Source organism: Rhinoraja longicauda, chromosome 31 (assembly GCF_053455715.1).
Source record: "Rhinoraja longicauda isolate Sanriku21f chromosome 31, sRhiLon1.1, whole genome shotgun sequence".
In the NCBI taxonomy this organism is placed as follows: domain Eukaryota; kingdom Metazoa; phylum Chordata; class Chondrichthyes; order Rajiformes; family Arhynchobatidae; genus Rhinoraja; species Rhinoraja longicauda.
The window spans coordinates 20,001,547-20,018,781 of NC_135983.1; the positions used below are offsets into that span (position 1 = coordinate 20,001,547).

A 17,235-nucleotide genomic window follows, 5' to 3' on the forward strand; every position below is an offset into this window, starting at 1 on the left:
ATTAGTTGCTTTGTTTAACATGAAAAAAACCAATAGGCTGTGTTTCCATGATCAGTTGTTCACGAGTATAAATGAATGGAATTAATCACACTTAAACAAGCCTTTCAACATGGGGAAATGACTCTAGTTTTATTTGTTAGGCTGAATAATGAAGATTGTAATTCTGCACCTTCTCATTTCATGGGCACATAACTGCAGAGCCCTTTCCATTTGTGGCATTGTTTATCAGGTTGTATAAATTAAAATAGCTACTCCTCTTTTCTTTACACTTCACGATGTTGAATAGAGATGCAACATGGAAACAGGCCCTTCAGTCCACAGAGCCAATCACCAGCCATCGATCACCCATTGACACTGTTCCATATGATTCCACTTTCACATCCACACCCTACATACTAGTAACAATTTACAGAGGGCAATTACCCTTCAGACCTACACATCTTTGGGATGTGGAAGGAAACCCATGGAAAACCCCATGGAAACCCACAGGGAAAATGTGCAAACTCCACACAGACAGCACGAGGTCAGGATCGAACCCGGGTCTCTGGTAATGTGAGGCAGCAGCTGTTTCTGCTGCACCACAGAGAAAAAGATTGCCACGAACTTGCACCGTTTCCTTAACCTCCAATGCCTCAATAACTTGGAGTATCTGAGCCAATTATGTAATATTGGAATCCAATGGAAAAATAATGATTAGAGAGAAGTAAAAGCCCAGAAAAGTACTGGAGATGTTTTGCAAAATGGTTCCACTCTGAGGCAAATAAATTGATAGTTTGGAGAAGCTAGCATGTTCTCCCTGGATCAGAATAGATATGATCAAGCTAAATAAAATAATCAAGTCTATACATAAGATAGAGAAAACAGGTTATAATTTTTAACCTTCTTGGAGTCCAGGAATATTAGGACTATACATTAAAAGAGTAAACTAGAAGAGTCAATTCAATTATGGATTGGTAGAAAGATTAGGGAAAAAATTCACACAGAATGAGAGGTGTCTGGAGCTGGCTGCTTGAAAGGGAGTTAGAGCAGAAACTCCTACCGCATTTCAAAAAAATACTTCGACATGCCCTTGAAGAGCTGTAATCTGTTACGATGTGGGCTGGTAAAGAGGAGTTCGGTTGTATTAACTGGCCCAAACATAATGGAGTGTACAGGTTCCCGAGAAATAAATTTTCTCTGAACCCTTGAATCGAATCAGCTAAGTCGTCTGTCCATTTCCCTCCACAAGACGCTGCCTGACCCGCTGAGTCAATTCAGCGGTTCTTTTGCTCAATAGTCCAGCATCTGCAGTCTCTTGGGTCTCCATAACGCTAATAATTCGCAGGTTCAGGATTGGCGTCATGCTAACTCGTTTAGCATTCTGCAAAAGTCAAGAGTCGAGTCAAGAGTGTTTAACTGACAATAGGACAATGCAAGTGTTACTTGCAGCAGTATAACGGACTGTAAAGAAATTAATATCGGGGCTTTGGGGCGAGTGAAGGGCATTGGTTTTTAGACTTTTTGTACAACGTTGAGCAGCAAATATAATCATTGTTCGTATTTTCTCCCTCCCGCACGTAATTTGCCGGAGAGTGAAGACCAGAAACGCAAGAGTGGTGTGGCCGAGCTTCGACTGGCTTTTATTAAAGCCAGTGTGGGTGGCTCCAGTCTGCTGATGTCACCGATGGAAGGCAGGCAGGCAGGCAGGAGCTTCAAAGGCCTTCATTGTTGGTTGTGGAGCGTGAGCGAGTCGCCCAGTGCTGGGGTTGTGTGTGTGTGTGTGTGCGCGTGTACGTGTGCGTGCGCGTGGGGTGGGCAGCAGGCTCGTATGTCGTGCACCGATTCTCCGCCCCTTCGAAAAACGAATTCCGTTGGAGAACACTTTCAATAGGATTTGAATCACAGTTACCGGGGAAAAAAAAAAAAAAATAATGGGTGCGGCGTGTGTTCGCTAAGTTTCAGACCCGACTGGAAGAAAAAAACTTAAATCAGTTCTTAACCCCTTTCCCCGTTGCTGCTTCTGAGTTTGAAGCAGACAATCCTGGAGGGGGGTTGAAATTGGAATTATTTTTATCGAACTTGGGAGACTTTTTTTTTTTTTTAAAAGGAAAAGAAGGGGACGAAACAAAAAGATTACTCGAATTGAAGTTTAACAAATGAAAATGCTGGAGATTTGTCGTAAACTGGTGGGGTGTAAATCAAGGAAGACTCTCTCTGCTTCATCCAGCTGCTACTTGGAAGGTAAGGTTTTAAGTGCCTTAGGAAATCGGGCAAGTCGAGTGAGAGAGGCCCTGAAGTAAATTCCTGAGCTCTGGAAAAAAAAAAAAAAAAAATCCTTTTCAGAGGCCTCTGCTCTCGTGTGGGTGAGGAGGGGGGAAGAGAAAGATAGCAGTTTGCGTAAGCACAGACGTAAACAGCACAATTTTGGAAGACATTTTGCTCCTGGTCACCGGAATAGCACTTGCGTTTTTGCCTCACTCTTCCAGACTCTTGGGGGATTTTCCTAAAATCCAGTTCTGCACAGCATTGTGTTGAGCTCCACGTACTTCCTTCTTAATTCTTTAACTTTTAAGATGTGAATTTTCATAACCGTGGCAAGTTTTATTTTAAGTGTACCAAAAGACAAAATATATAGTTCGGAGAAAAGTGCGATTCTTTATGCCTTTTTTCAGCTGCTCTGAATCTTGGGTTCCTCGTCTTGTTTTTATTAATTCTCTTAGTTCATAATTAGTTTTACAATCAAGACTTTTTTTTAATGGATCTGTTAAAATATCCTCTACTACTTGGTTATCATTTCCTTACAAAATTCGAATAAATAAACGTTGGAGTTACAAATAAGTTTCTGGTTTATATTTTTTAATAATCAAGATTTACTTTCAAAGGGTCCATTAAAAAAAAATTGGAATTTCTAATTGGGAGCTGATCAGAAATTATATTTAGTCATTATATTCAAGCTGCATTTAATCTTGATGCATCAAAATATGCTCAAATTTAAAGATTGTTGTGCCTTTGTAGGTCAGCAATTCATTGGACTATATATCATAGTTATAGAGTGATACTGTGTGGAAACAGGCCCTTCGGCCCAACTTGCCCACACCGGCAACATGTCCCAGCTATACTAGTCCCACTGGCCTGCGCTTGATCCATAAACCTGTCCTATGCATATACTTGTCTAACTGTTTCTTAAACGTTGGGATAGTCCCAGCGTCAACTACATCCTCTGGCAGCTTGTTCCATACACCCACCACCCTTTGTGTGAAAAAGTTACCCCTCAGATTCCTATTAAATCTTTTCCTCTTCACCTTGAACCTATGTCCTCTGGTCCTCGATTCCTCTATTCTGGGCAAGAGACTCAGTGCATCTGCCCGATCCTCTCATGATTTTATATCCTCACTGAGTACAGGAATACAATGAGAATATTACCACCATTTTCATATTATTAACATATTTTATGTGTTGAACTATTAAAAATACTTCTGTTAAGTGCCTTGAGAATTTTGTGTGTTAAGATTGCTATATAAATGTCATTTGCTATGTCATATATGTGCAATGCTAGTTGCAAAATTTTAGCTTTTGCAAATATGTCAAATTTTATCAACTAAGTGACCTTTTTTTCTGAGCTGAAAACCTTTGTAGTGATGAATGAAGCCGTTATAAATGTGATTTGGGGGGTGCATCACCATTATGACAATGTCAATTGACACCGCCCAACAGTACGAATTCATGCACTTATCAAGGTACTGAGTGGGTGTTGCTCGTTTCTTTGTGATATTTGGCTACCTTGAGAGTAAATTAATTTGCTCCTCAAGGTGCCTTCAATGATGGTAAAAGGCTTGCCGAATGCCAGAACTGTTCAGAACCTCTTTGCTGATATAGGTAATTGCAGAATCATTTTGGTTAATAAGGTTTGAAATGACTGCTGTGTACATTGATCCTGAGATGGCTGAGCCATGAAGATGGGAGATTTCAAAGTGGTGATCTCACAGAAATTAGTTAACTTTTTGTTTTTAACATGCTGGAAGAAGTCACAGTGGGCTAATCAGTGGCATTGGTTTGAAAGGTATCACTGGCTAAATCCACAGCATGAATTGTGAAAGATTAGTTTTCAATTTGATAGTCTGGGGAAAGTACTCTTCAGTCATACCAAACAATCTCAGTCCCATTTTTTTTGGTGCCAGGTGCCAAGAGGAAGGTTGGCAGAGATAGATAGATACTTGATTAGTATGGGTGTTGGGGGTTATGGGGAGAAGGTAGGAGAATGGGGTGAGGAGGGAGATTGAATGGTGGGCCGAATGGCATAATTCTGCTGCTATGACTCATGACCTTATGACACGATTGAAATTTTTCAACAGTAGTAGAAATGAGAAATATTCTGAATCAACTAATCATGAGAAATCTAGTTGGCTCTATTTTGAAAAGCTATGTTGCAAAATGCTATTATAATAAAGCACACATTTTGTGTATTGAATTTAGTCTGAAAACTTGGATTGTGTGCAAGTATTAGCCATGCAAACATGTCTTTTGCACTATCATCATCCTCTTCTGAGTCTTGGGTAGGTTCAATTAATTGGTGAAAGGTTCTTCATCTTATTGTGGTCTGAGAAGAAGTGACCTGAACGTAACAACTGTTGGAATTTGATACTGAGCTTGAAAGGTATCACAAAATGCTGGAGTAACTCAGCAGGTCAGGCAGCATCTAGGAGAGAGGGAATGGGCGACGTTGCAGTTATTTTCCGACTGAGCTTTATAGGAGTGGACAATGCCCACGATGCTTGGCAAAATATATGCTTTCTACATTTTACAATAGAAAATGTGAGCATAGGAGGAGGCTGTGAAGTTTACTAAATCCATTAATCTGTCTTCCACATGGGCACACCAAAATGCTGTAGCACTCTACTTGTGTGGAAAAATGTCTGTAAGCAACTTAAAAATAGAAATTTATACTAAATAACAAGAGAATCAGAAAAGTTAGAAAGAATGGTGGTTAAAAACTGATACCGTAAAATTGAAGTTTGTGAGAGGAAGAACTGAAGAGCATTTTGCAGAGATTTCAAGGAGTTTCTAAGCACAAGATATTTGAGCAAATTCGGAGCTAAGGTGGAGATATTAATAATTAATGCACAAGATGGGAAAATTAAGAAGCAGCCAGAGATAAGTAAAACTTGTTTGAAAATGCATCACCTAGTTGGTTTCTTTTGCAGTGCATTAATTGCTGTGCAAATTGGGTTTGTTCTGTACTAATACTGCTCAAACTTTTTTTTGGATGGTATTTATTAGTGCAAGAGAGAGCATTCAGCTCCTTGGATTCCATGGCCTGTTATTCATCATTTATCCGAAGAAGTAAATAAATAATGACATCATGGTTAATTTAGAGCTCTGTCAGTGCTGTTCTGAAATGTCAATCCAGATTGTATATTTGTGCAGAAGAAAGTTTTGAATGCTCAATATTCTGACTTAGATTATCAGTGCAGCCAAATCTAGTTCTTCAGTATTGTGGGCCATCCAGTGCCATCTAATGCCTAGCTTTGCAGCAACAGATTGTATTTATGCATCTTAACATAGGTAAGCATCCATAGCACTTCACTGAAGAGTTTTAAAACAAAATTGCACCAAGCCACAGGGCATTTAAGGAAATTGTAGTTTATAAAGAGTATCTTAATGAAGGAGGCAGAAGCAGAGAGGTTTAGGAGGCGAATTCCAGAGCCTGAGAGCTTGGCATTCAAAGGCTTGTTCCTAGCCTGCTAATTACATTTGTATTTCAATAGAGCCGTTATGAATATATTTAATTTTTTAGACTAAAAGCTGAGAAATATGAACATGCAAGACCAAATATTATATTGGTAGTTGTTGGAATGGTCAAATGTGTGCTAATAAATAGCTCGCTTGGGCCTCCATTCTGTTTCTATTAAATTATAGTCTTGCCTCCATGTGTAATTCTTTCTTCTGAGTCAGAGTTCTAGTTATAAAACCTAACTTCAGAGGGACTTCAGTACAGTACAAATGGAGTGCTATTCAAAGGTGCCATATCTCGGAAAGGACAATACACTGAGGCCTGTCTATTCTCTTTAAACATAAGGCAAATTCTCTAGCACTGTTTCGAAGGAGAGTTAAAGCTTTTATTTTGGGATATATTCATTTCTCAATCTAGATGATTGAAAAATGTCTATTAGGTTATCATCTTATTTTGTGAGAGCTTGTGGTGTGCACATTGCCACGTTATCTTCAAAGGCATTTGCCTCACTGGGATAACTCGTAACATGCTGTTATTTTCTAGATCACTCACCAAAATCGAGTTGTGTGAGCAATGAACTGTGAGCAACGGTCACTGCTCGTAATGTGTCCGTGAAAGGATCTATTTTACACAGCGTGATTAATATTTGGGGTGCATATCTAGAGGTGATCGTGGAAAGAGGCATTTAGATCAACATATGAATAAGCAAGGTATAGGAAGGTAGAGACCTAATGTGGGCAATTGAGGTTAGTATAGAAGGGTAAAAAGAGTGCCATGGACTGGTGGAGAACATTGACTGGTGAAGTACTGTTAGCTAAGTCAATGCAGTGCAATGTATAGTTGACACACTCTGCAGCCACTCTGCACTGGTGGTAAAGAGAATGAACATTTTGGGGTAGTATTTAATAAGATACTACTAGTCAAACAGGCAGACTGTGATATAAGGGGGTTGGTTACTAGCTGCAGAGATTTTGGGTTCACTGTCATATAAAATCTGTTCTGTGGCCGAGGCTCATGTAAGCATCTTTCTCTTTTTTTCTCTGCACTTTCGGGCATCCTTTTCTCCATCACATAATAGATTTTTTTTCTTTTTTTGCAATTACATTGATGATCAATGCCAGTTTTTTACTGTAACATGGTGCAAAATGTATTGTTTTCCTGGAGCTAACAACTGGTTTCAAGTGGTATTGTTTTGAGTGCGTGTGATAACCTGGCTGTTGGCTGCAGATTCTGGAGGCTCTGGTTCTGGAGCCTCAAGCAACCTCTCAGCAAATGAGATTCTTGTTTTTCTTCCCAGCTGAACTTGAGATTTTGCAATCTCTCACAAATTAGTTTGGCCATATTTGATGCTGTAGTAAATGTAGAGCTTTGCATTAAAACACTGGGGAAAACACTGAAATCTACCCCTGAGGAAGCCTGGTGGCACGTGTGTTGTGGGCAGATGATTGTGGAACAAATATTGAATTCAATTGTCCAGAAACACACTAATCTGCCCAAAGGAAGAACTGAAGCTGAAAGAGACAGCAATGGGAGATTGTAGGGCAGATTTAATGAAAGCAATAAAAGAGTAACTTGAAAGAAACCATAGGAGTCCTGCAGTTGTTTTGAATGCCTTCATATTAATGAAACAATGTAGATGTGAAGCAGCATATATTAGAGTGCAGGTAGACACAAAAATCTGGAGTAACTCGGCGGGACAGGCAGCATCTCTGGAGAGAAGGAATGGATGACATTTCGGGTTGAGACCCTTCTTCAGACTGATCAGTCTTCAGATCGGTCTGAAGAAGATTTAAACCAGCATCTGCAGTTCTTTCCTACACATATTAGAGTGCAGTTGATTAGCATTGCAGTGTACTTCCTCTTATTGTTACATTCAATTGTTTTGTCTTACTTTCCTCAGCAGAAAAATTAATTGCTTGTGATGATGTTCAAATACAAATTGAAGTGTATGAACATATTTTATTTGACTTTCTCATATGAAAGCAATTCTGTCTTGAAAGTCAAATGCTACAAAGGTTAAACCTCGCTCTGCAACCTAAGGGTGTAATGTAAGGAAATCGCTAGTCTTGTATTAAGGGAGTGAGTGCTGCATCGTTTGAGATGTTCACACTCAAGTGTGATGTAAACCATTTCATTTGCCTTCCCAAATAAATGCTGAAAATCCTGCACCATGAGGACCAGGATTCTTGTGTTCCGACATAGTTCATCACTTAGTGGTATTTTCCTATGCTACACGTTAACACAGGCCTTTTTTGTCCTCTGCTCCTCCACATTCTTTCTGTACATCTCAAATCTAATTGCTGTTTGTTCTGATTAGAGAGTGTGACTAAAATGTTAACACAGTCTCTGTGCCAATGTTTCCTATCTGTGAACTTTTAAGTATGTTGTTTACTGCATGCTCATTTCACCATTGCTTTTTCAGGAAATTACCATGTATAAAATGTCACTGCTCATTATTAAGTGTTTTTGATCTATTGAAGGATGTATTAAGGGACTGTCAAAATATTATCTTGTTGCAGTCACAGATTTCCTCTTGTTTGATAATTCTTTGGAGATGATCTGCAGAACTGGCAGTGGTTTTGTGAGGAACTCCTTTGTACTGTAACCTCAGTGCTTGCTTCATTGAAAAACTTGAAATTAATATTCATGACAAAACACGGAAGACTGGGAAATTTTAATTTCCTGTGTTTCCATCCTGAATAGAATCATTAAGTAACAGCACAGAAAATGTTGATTAGGTTTTATTTTGGAATATTTACCAGGGTGTGCCAATTAATCCCAGTCCCTAGTCTTTCCCCCATTACCCTGAAAATATTTATTGAGCACTACTTTTTTTTTCTGAATCTGATTAAATTCTTTCATATTGGCTATTCTAAAAAAACAACCTTGTTTACCTCAAAAATTGTTAATCACAAATTTGTGTTCTGGTCATCCTCATATGAAGTTGTGTTTTTGAAGTTACAGGTAGAGATGGAGGATTATGCACTGGTGGGTAGAATGTGCTTGTAACAAGGACTTTTTAAACAAAATATGCACAATTTCTACTAACAATAACTACATTTTGATCTGGTGATTTATGTGGTGCATCGGAAAATTTGTCGAGGGTTTTTTTTTATGTTCAGCAGATCTATATAGAACTGCGCTGAAGTCGTTCCACCTTTTATTCAGCTGAGTAAGTGCATATTATTGAAAAAAGGAATCTGAGATAAAGGGCAAGTGTAGTAAATTTAAGGAAGGCATGCTTGATATTTAAATTGTGCTTTATGTCTGAATGTAATTTATGTGCATTGAATTCCTTTGTTTTAAATGATTACTAACTAAATGGCAGGCTTGCACTTCGCTTCTCCATGATATGCTGGATTTTCAGTTTTAAATTATGCTCATCAATGTTTTTGCTTTACAAGTATTGGGTGTGACGATGAGCTATAATTTTAAAGTTAATTAAAGACTTGGGGTAGGAAATGGATGTGTTATGCTGCAGGCTTGACACTTTGCCAAGCATCAGAGGTATTGTCACCCTCCAAAAACTTTGACTTTTTTTGTCAACTTTTAAAGGCTTTGATTTGTCAATTTCATTTTTTACGTCGGAAGCACTTGCCTCAAATTTCAGAAATCTAATACGTTTACTTTTCCCGTGTATGATCTGTCATTGAGGTACCAGTGCAGCCAATCCCAAACACTGAAACTAGTAGATCATAAACACAAGCAGAAGTTTGTTCAATCCTGAGGCTGATAGAAGGCAGTGTCTGACAGTTTTATAGCTTTGCTGGTTGGGGAGGCGGTGCTCAAATCAGAGGTTTGCAAACAAAGGATTTGCAAGGCAGAAGTGGCATTCAGCACAACTGTTCAATGTTAACTTTTATGGGCTGCATAAACCAATTCCCACTGTGCCTCTCATGTAATGTGAAGATATGAAGCTTGGACGTTTCTCATAACAAATAAGGGCAGGAATAGCTTGTCTGACCCTTCGAACCTGCTCTATTATTCATCGAGATTATTTCTGAGAATTTCTTCCAGCACGATCTCAATATCCATAGATTCCCTAGCAGTGAGAATTAAGATACTATGCCCAGAGATCTATTCATTTCTGTCAGAAATGAACTGAATACCTGAGCTTCTATAAATGTCTGAAGAAGAGAATGCCAAAAGTTCAACGTCCTTTTTAGTGAATAAACTTCCCCTTATCTCAATCCCAAATATCCCACCCTTCATTCACCCTGTATCCCTTGATCGAAATGCAAAGTGCTGGGTTAGGTAGTATCTGGGGAGGGAATGGACAGGATATTTAGAACTGAGATGAGGAAAAACTTTTTCACACAGAGTTGTGAATTTGTGGAATTCTCTGCCTCAGAAGGCAGTGGAGGTCGATTCACTGGATGCATTCAAAAGAGAGTTAGATAGAGCTCTTAGGGCTAGCGGAATCAAGGGGTATCGGGAGAAGGCAGGAACTGATTGTGGATGATCAGCCATGATCACATTGAATGGCGGTGCTGACTCAAAGGGCCAAATGGCCTACTCCTGCACCTATTGTCTGTATCTATGATATGTTTCAGATCTTCTTCTGACCCTGATTCTACACACTCGGCCAATGGAAAATTTCTTCCTGCATCTAGTCCATGGAACCTTTTTTAGAATTTTTGATGAAATGTTTTGTCCCAATCTCTAAGGAATACATTTCACTTTCTCCCCCCTTTTTCAGCAAACCCACCAACCCTGATGGATATTTTTTGTTGCAAGTGTATCCTTTCTTGGGCAAGGAGACTAAAACAATACGCAATATAGGCGAGCTCCCCTGTTATAACTGTTTGGGTAATGGAAATTCGAGTTTTGAGTTCACAAATCTCTACCCCAAAAATTGAGATGATGAATAAAATTTGCTTTTACAAAATTAACGTGGAATTAAAAAGTAAATACCAATTTTTTTCCAACATGTATTTCTTGACGCATACGCAGGTGATGCGGCTTCGCATTAGGGAAAGTTGCAATATGGACTGTTTTCTCGGAATGTAAAACCCACCCATCCCCAATAAAGCAGGGTCATCTACACTGCAGGTGAGATTTCACCGTAGCCCTACCTAAAAGCAAGAAGACTTCCTTACCCTATTAATGTGTTTTTTTCCTCGGCTATTTCTTAGCTTGACCCAATGGATTCCAATTCTGCATCTTTATCATGTACTAGACCAAGTGGACCCGTTGGGCCCAAACCTCTCCTGCATTGGTGCAGCACCCTGTCCTCCCCCTGCCCTCCCCTCTCTCCTCAACTCTCCCTTCTCCCCCTTCCCCCCTCCCTCCCCCTCCCCTCCTTTTTAAACTTTAAAATGTGAATAACTTTAAAAATATAACACCAATTTCAATAAAACTACTTGCATTATCACTAAAGTGACGATGGTGAGTAAGGTGGGCCTAAAATTGTCACGCTATCGTGTACCGTTTTGGCTGAAGTTCGATCACAAGCAATCAAACAAACGAGAGTTTTAGTATATAGATGTCAAGTTCACTTCAAGCAACTGTACTGATCTTATTTCTTAATAATGCTAACCAAACCCATTTTCCTTTTTGTCTGTCCTTACTCGTTGTTAAATATCCTGAAATCTTCAGTTTCCAACTTTGGTCATTCTGGAGCTATGTTTTTTGAAACATCAATAAAATTATGCCATTTGCTTCTGTTTTCTGCTATGAATTAACCATTAAATCATCTACCTTGTGAAAGCAGCAAGAATTCAGGTTAGAATTTTGTCAAGTTAACATTTTTCTAGACACTAGTCACTATTTTTGTATACCCTCTGTCAGTGTGTAACTTGTGGTTTAATTCCTTTCTTAAATCTAATGAATCAATCTTTCAAGCCATTCCATTTGCCAGTAGTATTGCTGGTTTTCATCAGCTTTGAGGGTCAGTTTGAAATTCTTGGAAATATTGTTAGCTATTGGTCATGCTGTTACTTTCAGTTTTGCAAAGCAGTGGTGTCGAGATACTGACTGATTTCGCTGATACTTTGGCAATAACGTAGGAAACTTGCACAAGCAGAAAATCCCTTTAATGTGAAAAACAAGTCTTGACAATTCAAGACAGAAGAAAATGAAGATGTGTGATTGTAGCTCTTTGAATCCTGGGATTAAGAGTGGGACAGGAAGATTGTGCCTCTCGCACGAGCTATGAATTGTGGCTGCATGTTAATACATGAATGTTCAAAGGCATTTCCCAAAGTGATTATAAATTCCTGTAATAACTACATTTTCACAATCCTGCATCTCAGATGTGGAATTGGATCCTGTTGTGAACAGAAAAAGATGTACTTAACATTTTATTTGGCTTCTCTATGATGGGGTAGAATAAAATGCTATGAGAATTCAATTGTATGATGAAGAGTTATAGCTCCAATGATATTTGATATTTGATTCTATAAAGCTATTACATAAAAAGTAAACAAAAATAATTAAATGTAGAAATAAAAATGCTCGTATGGTACAGATGATGTTGAGATACACATTGATAATTATACTTTTACATTCTTTTGAAGCCCTCCTGTCTGAAGTTTGACTTGGATAATGGATAAATTAGGTGTTGCAGAATATTAAGCAACTGACTGCAGATATCATGGAAGGGACACTGGACACTTTCAATTTAAAAAAACAAAGGATTTTGAGCAAAGTTGGGAGAAGAAGCTCAAAGTTAATAAATATTGCTTTGTTAAATATAAATTGAAAATATAGGAAGCACTCAGCTGGTTAAACCAAGTGTAAAGATTTTCTTAGGTCTTTTTCCGATATGTCACAAAGTACGAGATTTAAATGTTCTCTGTAGAGTTGCGTTTCCAACTACTGAGACCTGCCACTGTTTCAGTTTGTAATTCCACTTTGTAGCATCTGCATTATTTTACCCTTGTGTTGTTTAGGCTTTGTACGGAAGAATCAGAAAAGTAGGGTCTCGACCCGAAATGTCACCTATTCCTTCTTTCCAGAGATGCTACCTGTCCTATAAGAAAATAACTGCAGATGCTGGTACAAATCGATTTATTCACAAAATGCTGGAGTAACTCAGCAGGTCAGGCAGCATCTCGGGAGAGAAGGAATGGGTGACGTTTCGGGTCGAGACCTTTCTTCAGACGCTACCTGTCCTGCTGATTTACTCTAGCATTTTGTGTCAATAATCAGAATTAATGAATGATTTGCACATTTGCTTGGGATCTTGCGTTTTTTAGAAATCCAAGTTCACAATTGGTAAATGTAATGCAAGAAAATAACTGCAGATGCTGGTACAAATCAAAGGTATTTATTCACAAAATGCTGGAGTAACACAGCAGGTCAGGCAGCATCTCGGGAGAGAAGGAATGGGTGACGTTTCGGGTCGAGACCTTTCTTCTGAAGAAGGGTCAAGACCCGAAACATCACCCATTCCGCATGCCTGACCTGCTGAGTTACTCCAGCATTTTGTGAATAAATACCTTTGATGGGTAAATGTAAAGTGTGTTGGAAGGAGAATAATTAGGAAGCGTTGAGTTTTATTGTGGTGAGGCGGGGAGGGGGGGGGGGCAGGGGCAGGCAAAGAGTTTTTGGACTACAAATGTGAGCAAGCCTTTTTGTTTTGTTGGGTCTTGTTCAAACCACTTCTATTTTTGCACAAACAGAACATATTTTCATGCAAAAACAAGTTTTGACAATTCATCGCCATGATAGAAGAAATGTTTTGCAATCTCCATCACATAAATACTAAGTCTGTGAGTATATTAAAAAAACTAGGGTGATTGATTTTTAGACTTTGAAGTCATGTATGAATACAAGGTTCAGTCAACCTGGTCTCCGCAACTGGCCAGTCATGCTCTAAATGTATTAAGGGGTGTATAGCCTAATTTTATTGCTTATGAAAGGCTTGCAGCAAAAATAAAACAAGGTTGAAGTCACCATATTTATGTAAAATTTACCCAGTCCCTCCACAGCATTCCTTTCAAACAAAATTGGGCACCATGTTGCATTGGGGAATGTGGCAATAAGCTTGTTCAAAGTGTAGATCTCAAGTTGTCTCTTGCAGGAGCAGAGAAAGGCAGATTTAGGGAGGGAATTCCAGCTCGCTGCAAAATTGCCTGAAAGCACAATTGCTGATAGTGCCGTGATGAAAAGATGTCCGAACTGGAATTTAATGTTGTTCGAATTATTTTTCATGCCAAGCTTGAAAGCTTACGCCACTGACACTCTTTTACATGATTCCTTTTTCATTTGCAATTGGCACAAAGTTCAGCAATCTGTCAAATAGATGCTAAATAATTTTAGGAGTGACATTTTGACCAACTGAGGAAAAATAATTAAGATTCTCTCATGGGAGGCTTGCACAGTAAAGCTTCCTGTCGAGTGGTTCATTAAATCCCTCTAGCCCACATTTAACTTGCACATCTACAAGTGAAAGGAGCAACTACCTACAAGAAATATGCCTGCAGGACATTATAGCACGTTGCTGGCCTGACTATTCCACTAGCTTGCAGTCATGTTGTTGTACAGAGTCCCTTGAGAAAACTGAATTGAAGGCTAGTTCATAAATTGTCGCTTTGGTTTAATACCACTGAATTCATTTACTTTTTATTTAATCCCTGAATTTGTTTGGCGAGTTTAAAAAATAATTGTGTCAAAGATAACAAGGACTAGTTTGAGGCCTCCAGCTACAGGGCTCCGACCTGAACAAAGTTCAGTGTCACAGTGGCAAAAAAGAATCTCACTTGGATCAGTTGTCATGTGTGGAACAGCAAAGTATAAATATTACAGAACAGAACGACGAATGATAAAAATTGTGTTAAGGAAGAGTAAAACTTGTTTACTGGGGGATACTTGCTTACAAATCCTATTTTTTCCTGCTTTAAATCTTTGTGATAGATGCCTAAAATTAAGCCTTTGATTGGGAAGTGATTTTTTTAATTGTAATTTTGAATTGGAATGGTTTTACTGTATTTGCAGGTCGTGTCTAATTCTAATTGGTTGCAAAGTGAAGGACAAATTCTACTGGTCAACAATACCTTATTCCTCAACAGTTCTAGTAAGATAGTTTATTGTCCATTCCATCCAATATTCCGAGGTTTACTCTTGAAAGTGCTGATTTTTGGCCTAAGTTTTTCAGCACTGCCCAGTAGTTATTTGAATTTGAATTGATTATTGTCAGTACTGTTGTGAAAACAGAAAAAGGTGGAGTGTGCATTAGAACAGGTAGCATCTCTTGTGAGACAAATAGAATGAATATTTTAGTCAACTCTGCTTTTCTTGTTTGGTCTGCATTGGGCTGTGTTCCCAGAGGAATGAGAGTGATAATTTAAACTCTTACATGCTTCATCCACTGGATTGGTTAAACAAATTATGTTGTCTCTTGCTTGTACTTAAAAAGACACAATGGAGGCCATTTAGCCCATCATGCCCACCAAACTCCCAATGATGAATGAATCCCATTAGTTTCATTCCTTCACTCCATTACTCTTGAAATTTATTCTCCTCCATTTATGCCCATTTTTGATTCTTTAATATTAATTTACGAAAAGGAATAATTTGTAATAATCAACTAACCTACCAACATGACACTGCCATCCATGGACCCATATCTAGTCCTGACGTTTGGTGGTGTGCTGTGTCTATACATTCTTAATGTTTGTACATCACAAGTTTTGTCCGTGTGCTCTCGTCTCTCTCATCCCAAAGACTTTCTGGTAGATTAGTTGGCAGCTGAAATTACCTTGTACACAATGATTCAGTTGTTGTGTCGCCAAGGCCATATAGAATTGGGAGAAAGAAAATATTACTTGAGTGAAGTCCTCGGGCACGACAAGCCATGCATTATTTACCTTCCTAATTGCCAACTGCACCTGCATATTAGCTTTCGGTGTAATGGACAGAAAAAGTCTGGGAAACAATAGTTTTTCTAAAATGTCTAAATTTAAAGCCTATTTGCTATTTTACTGATGTGGACTTTTTTTTTTTACACACAGATTGTATTCCACCTGCCATATTTTTGTCCACTTACTTGACTCGTCCATACCCGATTGAAACAAGTTTATATCCTATCACTTCTCACATTCTCGTTCAGCAAATGTGGAAATGTTTCATTTGATATCTTCTTTGATGTAGAAAGAAACTGGGCTGTGATTATTTTGCATACAAGGACATGATTGTTGGTCTTTTGACAAAAATCAATGAGCCCACTGGAATAGTCTGATCAGCCATTTTCATGGTTGTAATGGCGTCACACTACATGCTCCACAGTAAATAGCAGCTGCCTTTGATTTCTCCTTGTTTACTTTTACAGAATGAATTTTAGGAGATTCAAGCTAAGGTTTAAATAAATAGTTCCTTGGTAAGACAAACTAATTTTAAAAACATGTGATTTATTGTGTGCATGGACACCCCAGGTTCTCTGCCTGTTATTATGTGCCCTGAGCTGACTCTTGTTAGACTTCTGGGAAGTTCTACTTTCATTAATACTTCAAGAACTTCAAGCAAAGAGCACCCTACACGTGATGTTTACGGATATGTACATATTTTCCAGTATATAATGTGTAATTTAATTTTTGTTGCATGATAATATCATGACATCCTGTAATCACGTAGCTTAATTACATAACTATATACATCATAAAATCAGAGTATGGCCCGACTCTTGGAATTGACTGCATCCCTGAGTATACATATAGGTTTAATAAATATTTTCAGAGATATACTTCTAACAATGCAGTATTTCTTCAGTACTACAAGCCCCACGTTGTGCACCAAAAGTTCTCAAATATTTTGTCACGGTGCTAATGGAGTGCAAATACAATTGGTATGTGAATTGGGATCTGATATCCTTGCCTGTGAGCTATATTTTGGGAAATATCATAACACTTAATTATTACAGATATCCTGAATGCTACACAGAGATCAGAAGATCCAACTCTTGTTTTTACATCATCAAACAGATGATGCCACTAAAGCAGAAGCCCAATTTTGAGATAGAAATAAGTTTCTGCTTTAGTGACCTCATCCGTTCAGACAATCAGTCTGAAGAAGGGTCTCGCCCCGAAACGTCACCCATTCCTTCTCTCCAGAGATGCTGCCTGTCCTGCTGAGTTACTCCAGCTATCTTCAATTATAAGATGGTTTTATGTTCAGTTATAACTTGAAACTATACATCCTATTTTATATGTGGCGTAAATCTGTAAGTTAAATTGACTGGGTAAGGACATAATGAGCACCTCTAGCTCGATGGTTTCAAAAGGAACAGTGGACAAAATTATAGAATATAAATTTCTGGTCTTTCTTTGTCCAAAATGATGTTGAGAAACATTAATAGATGTAAAAAGATCTAACATTTTGATGAAAACCAGTGAAAACCCTTTAATGTCCTGAACAATTTTTAAACCTTAATTGACGTGGTTGCAAAAGAACTGGCTGGTCACTATAATTTTGCCAATTGTAGGAGCTTATTGTATGAAAAATTGTTGCCATTTTATCTGGATTACCAATGATCTCACTTCAAGAATACTTCATGGTTATAATGCCTTTGAAACTCTAAAGATTAT

At 38.4% G+C, this 17,235-nt stretch overlaps 1 protein-coding gene across 2 annotated transcripts in view; it reads left to right on the top strand.

The window, feature by feature from the left end:
* Positions 1–17,235, top strand: part of abl1 (c-abl oncogene 1, non-receptor tyrosine kinase) — a 112,606-nt gene that overhangs the window by 35,096 nt on the left and 60,275 nt on the right. Inside the window, exon 1 of one of the 2 annotated variants that reach the window (XM_078426302.1) lies at positions 1,885–2,220. The exons of the other annotated variant lie outside the window; for it this stretch is intronic. Coding sequence (XP_078282428.1) covers positions 2,136–2,220 — 85 coding nt within the window. The 5' untranslated portion in view covers positions 1,885–2,135. Of the gene's footprint in view, positions 1–1,884; positions 2,221–17,235 lie in introns of those variants that run through there. 2 annotated transcript variants of the gene reach the window in all.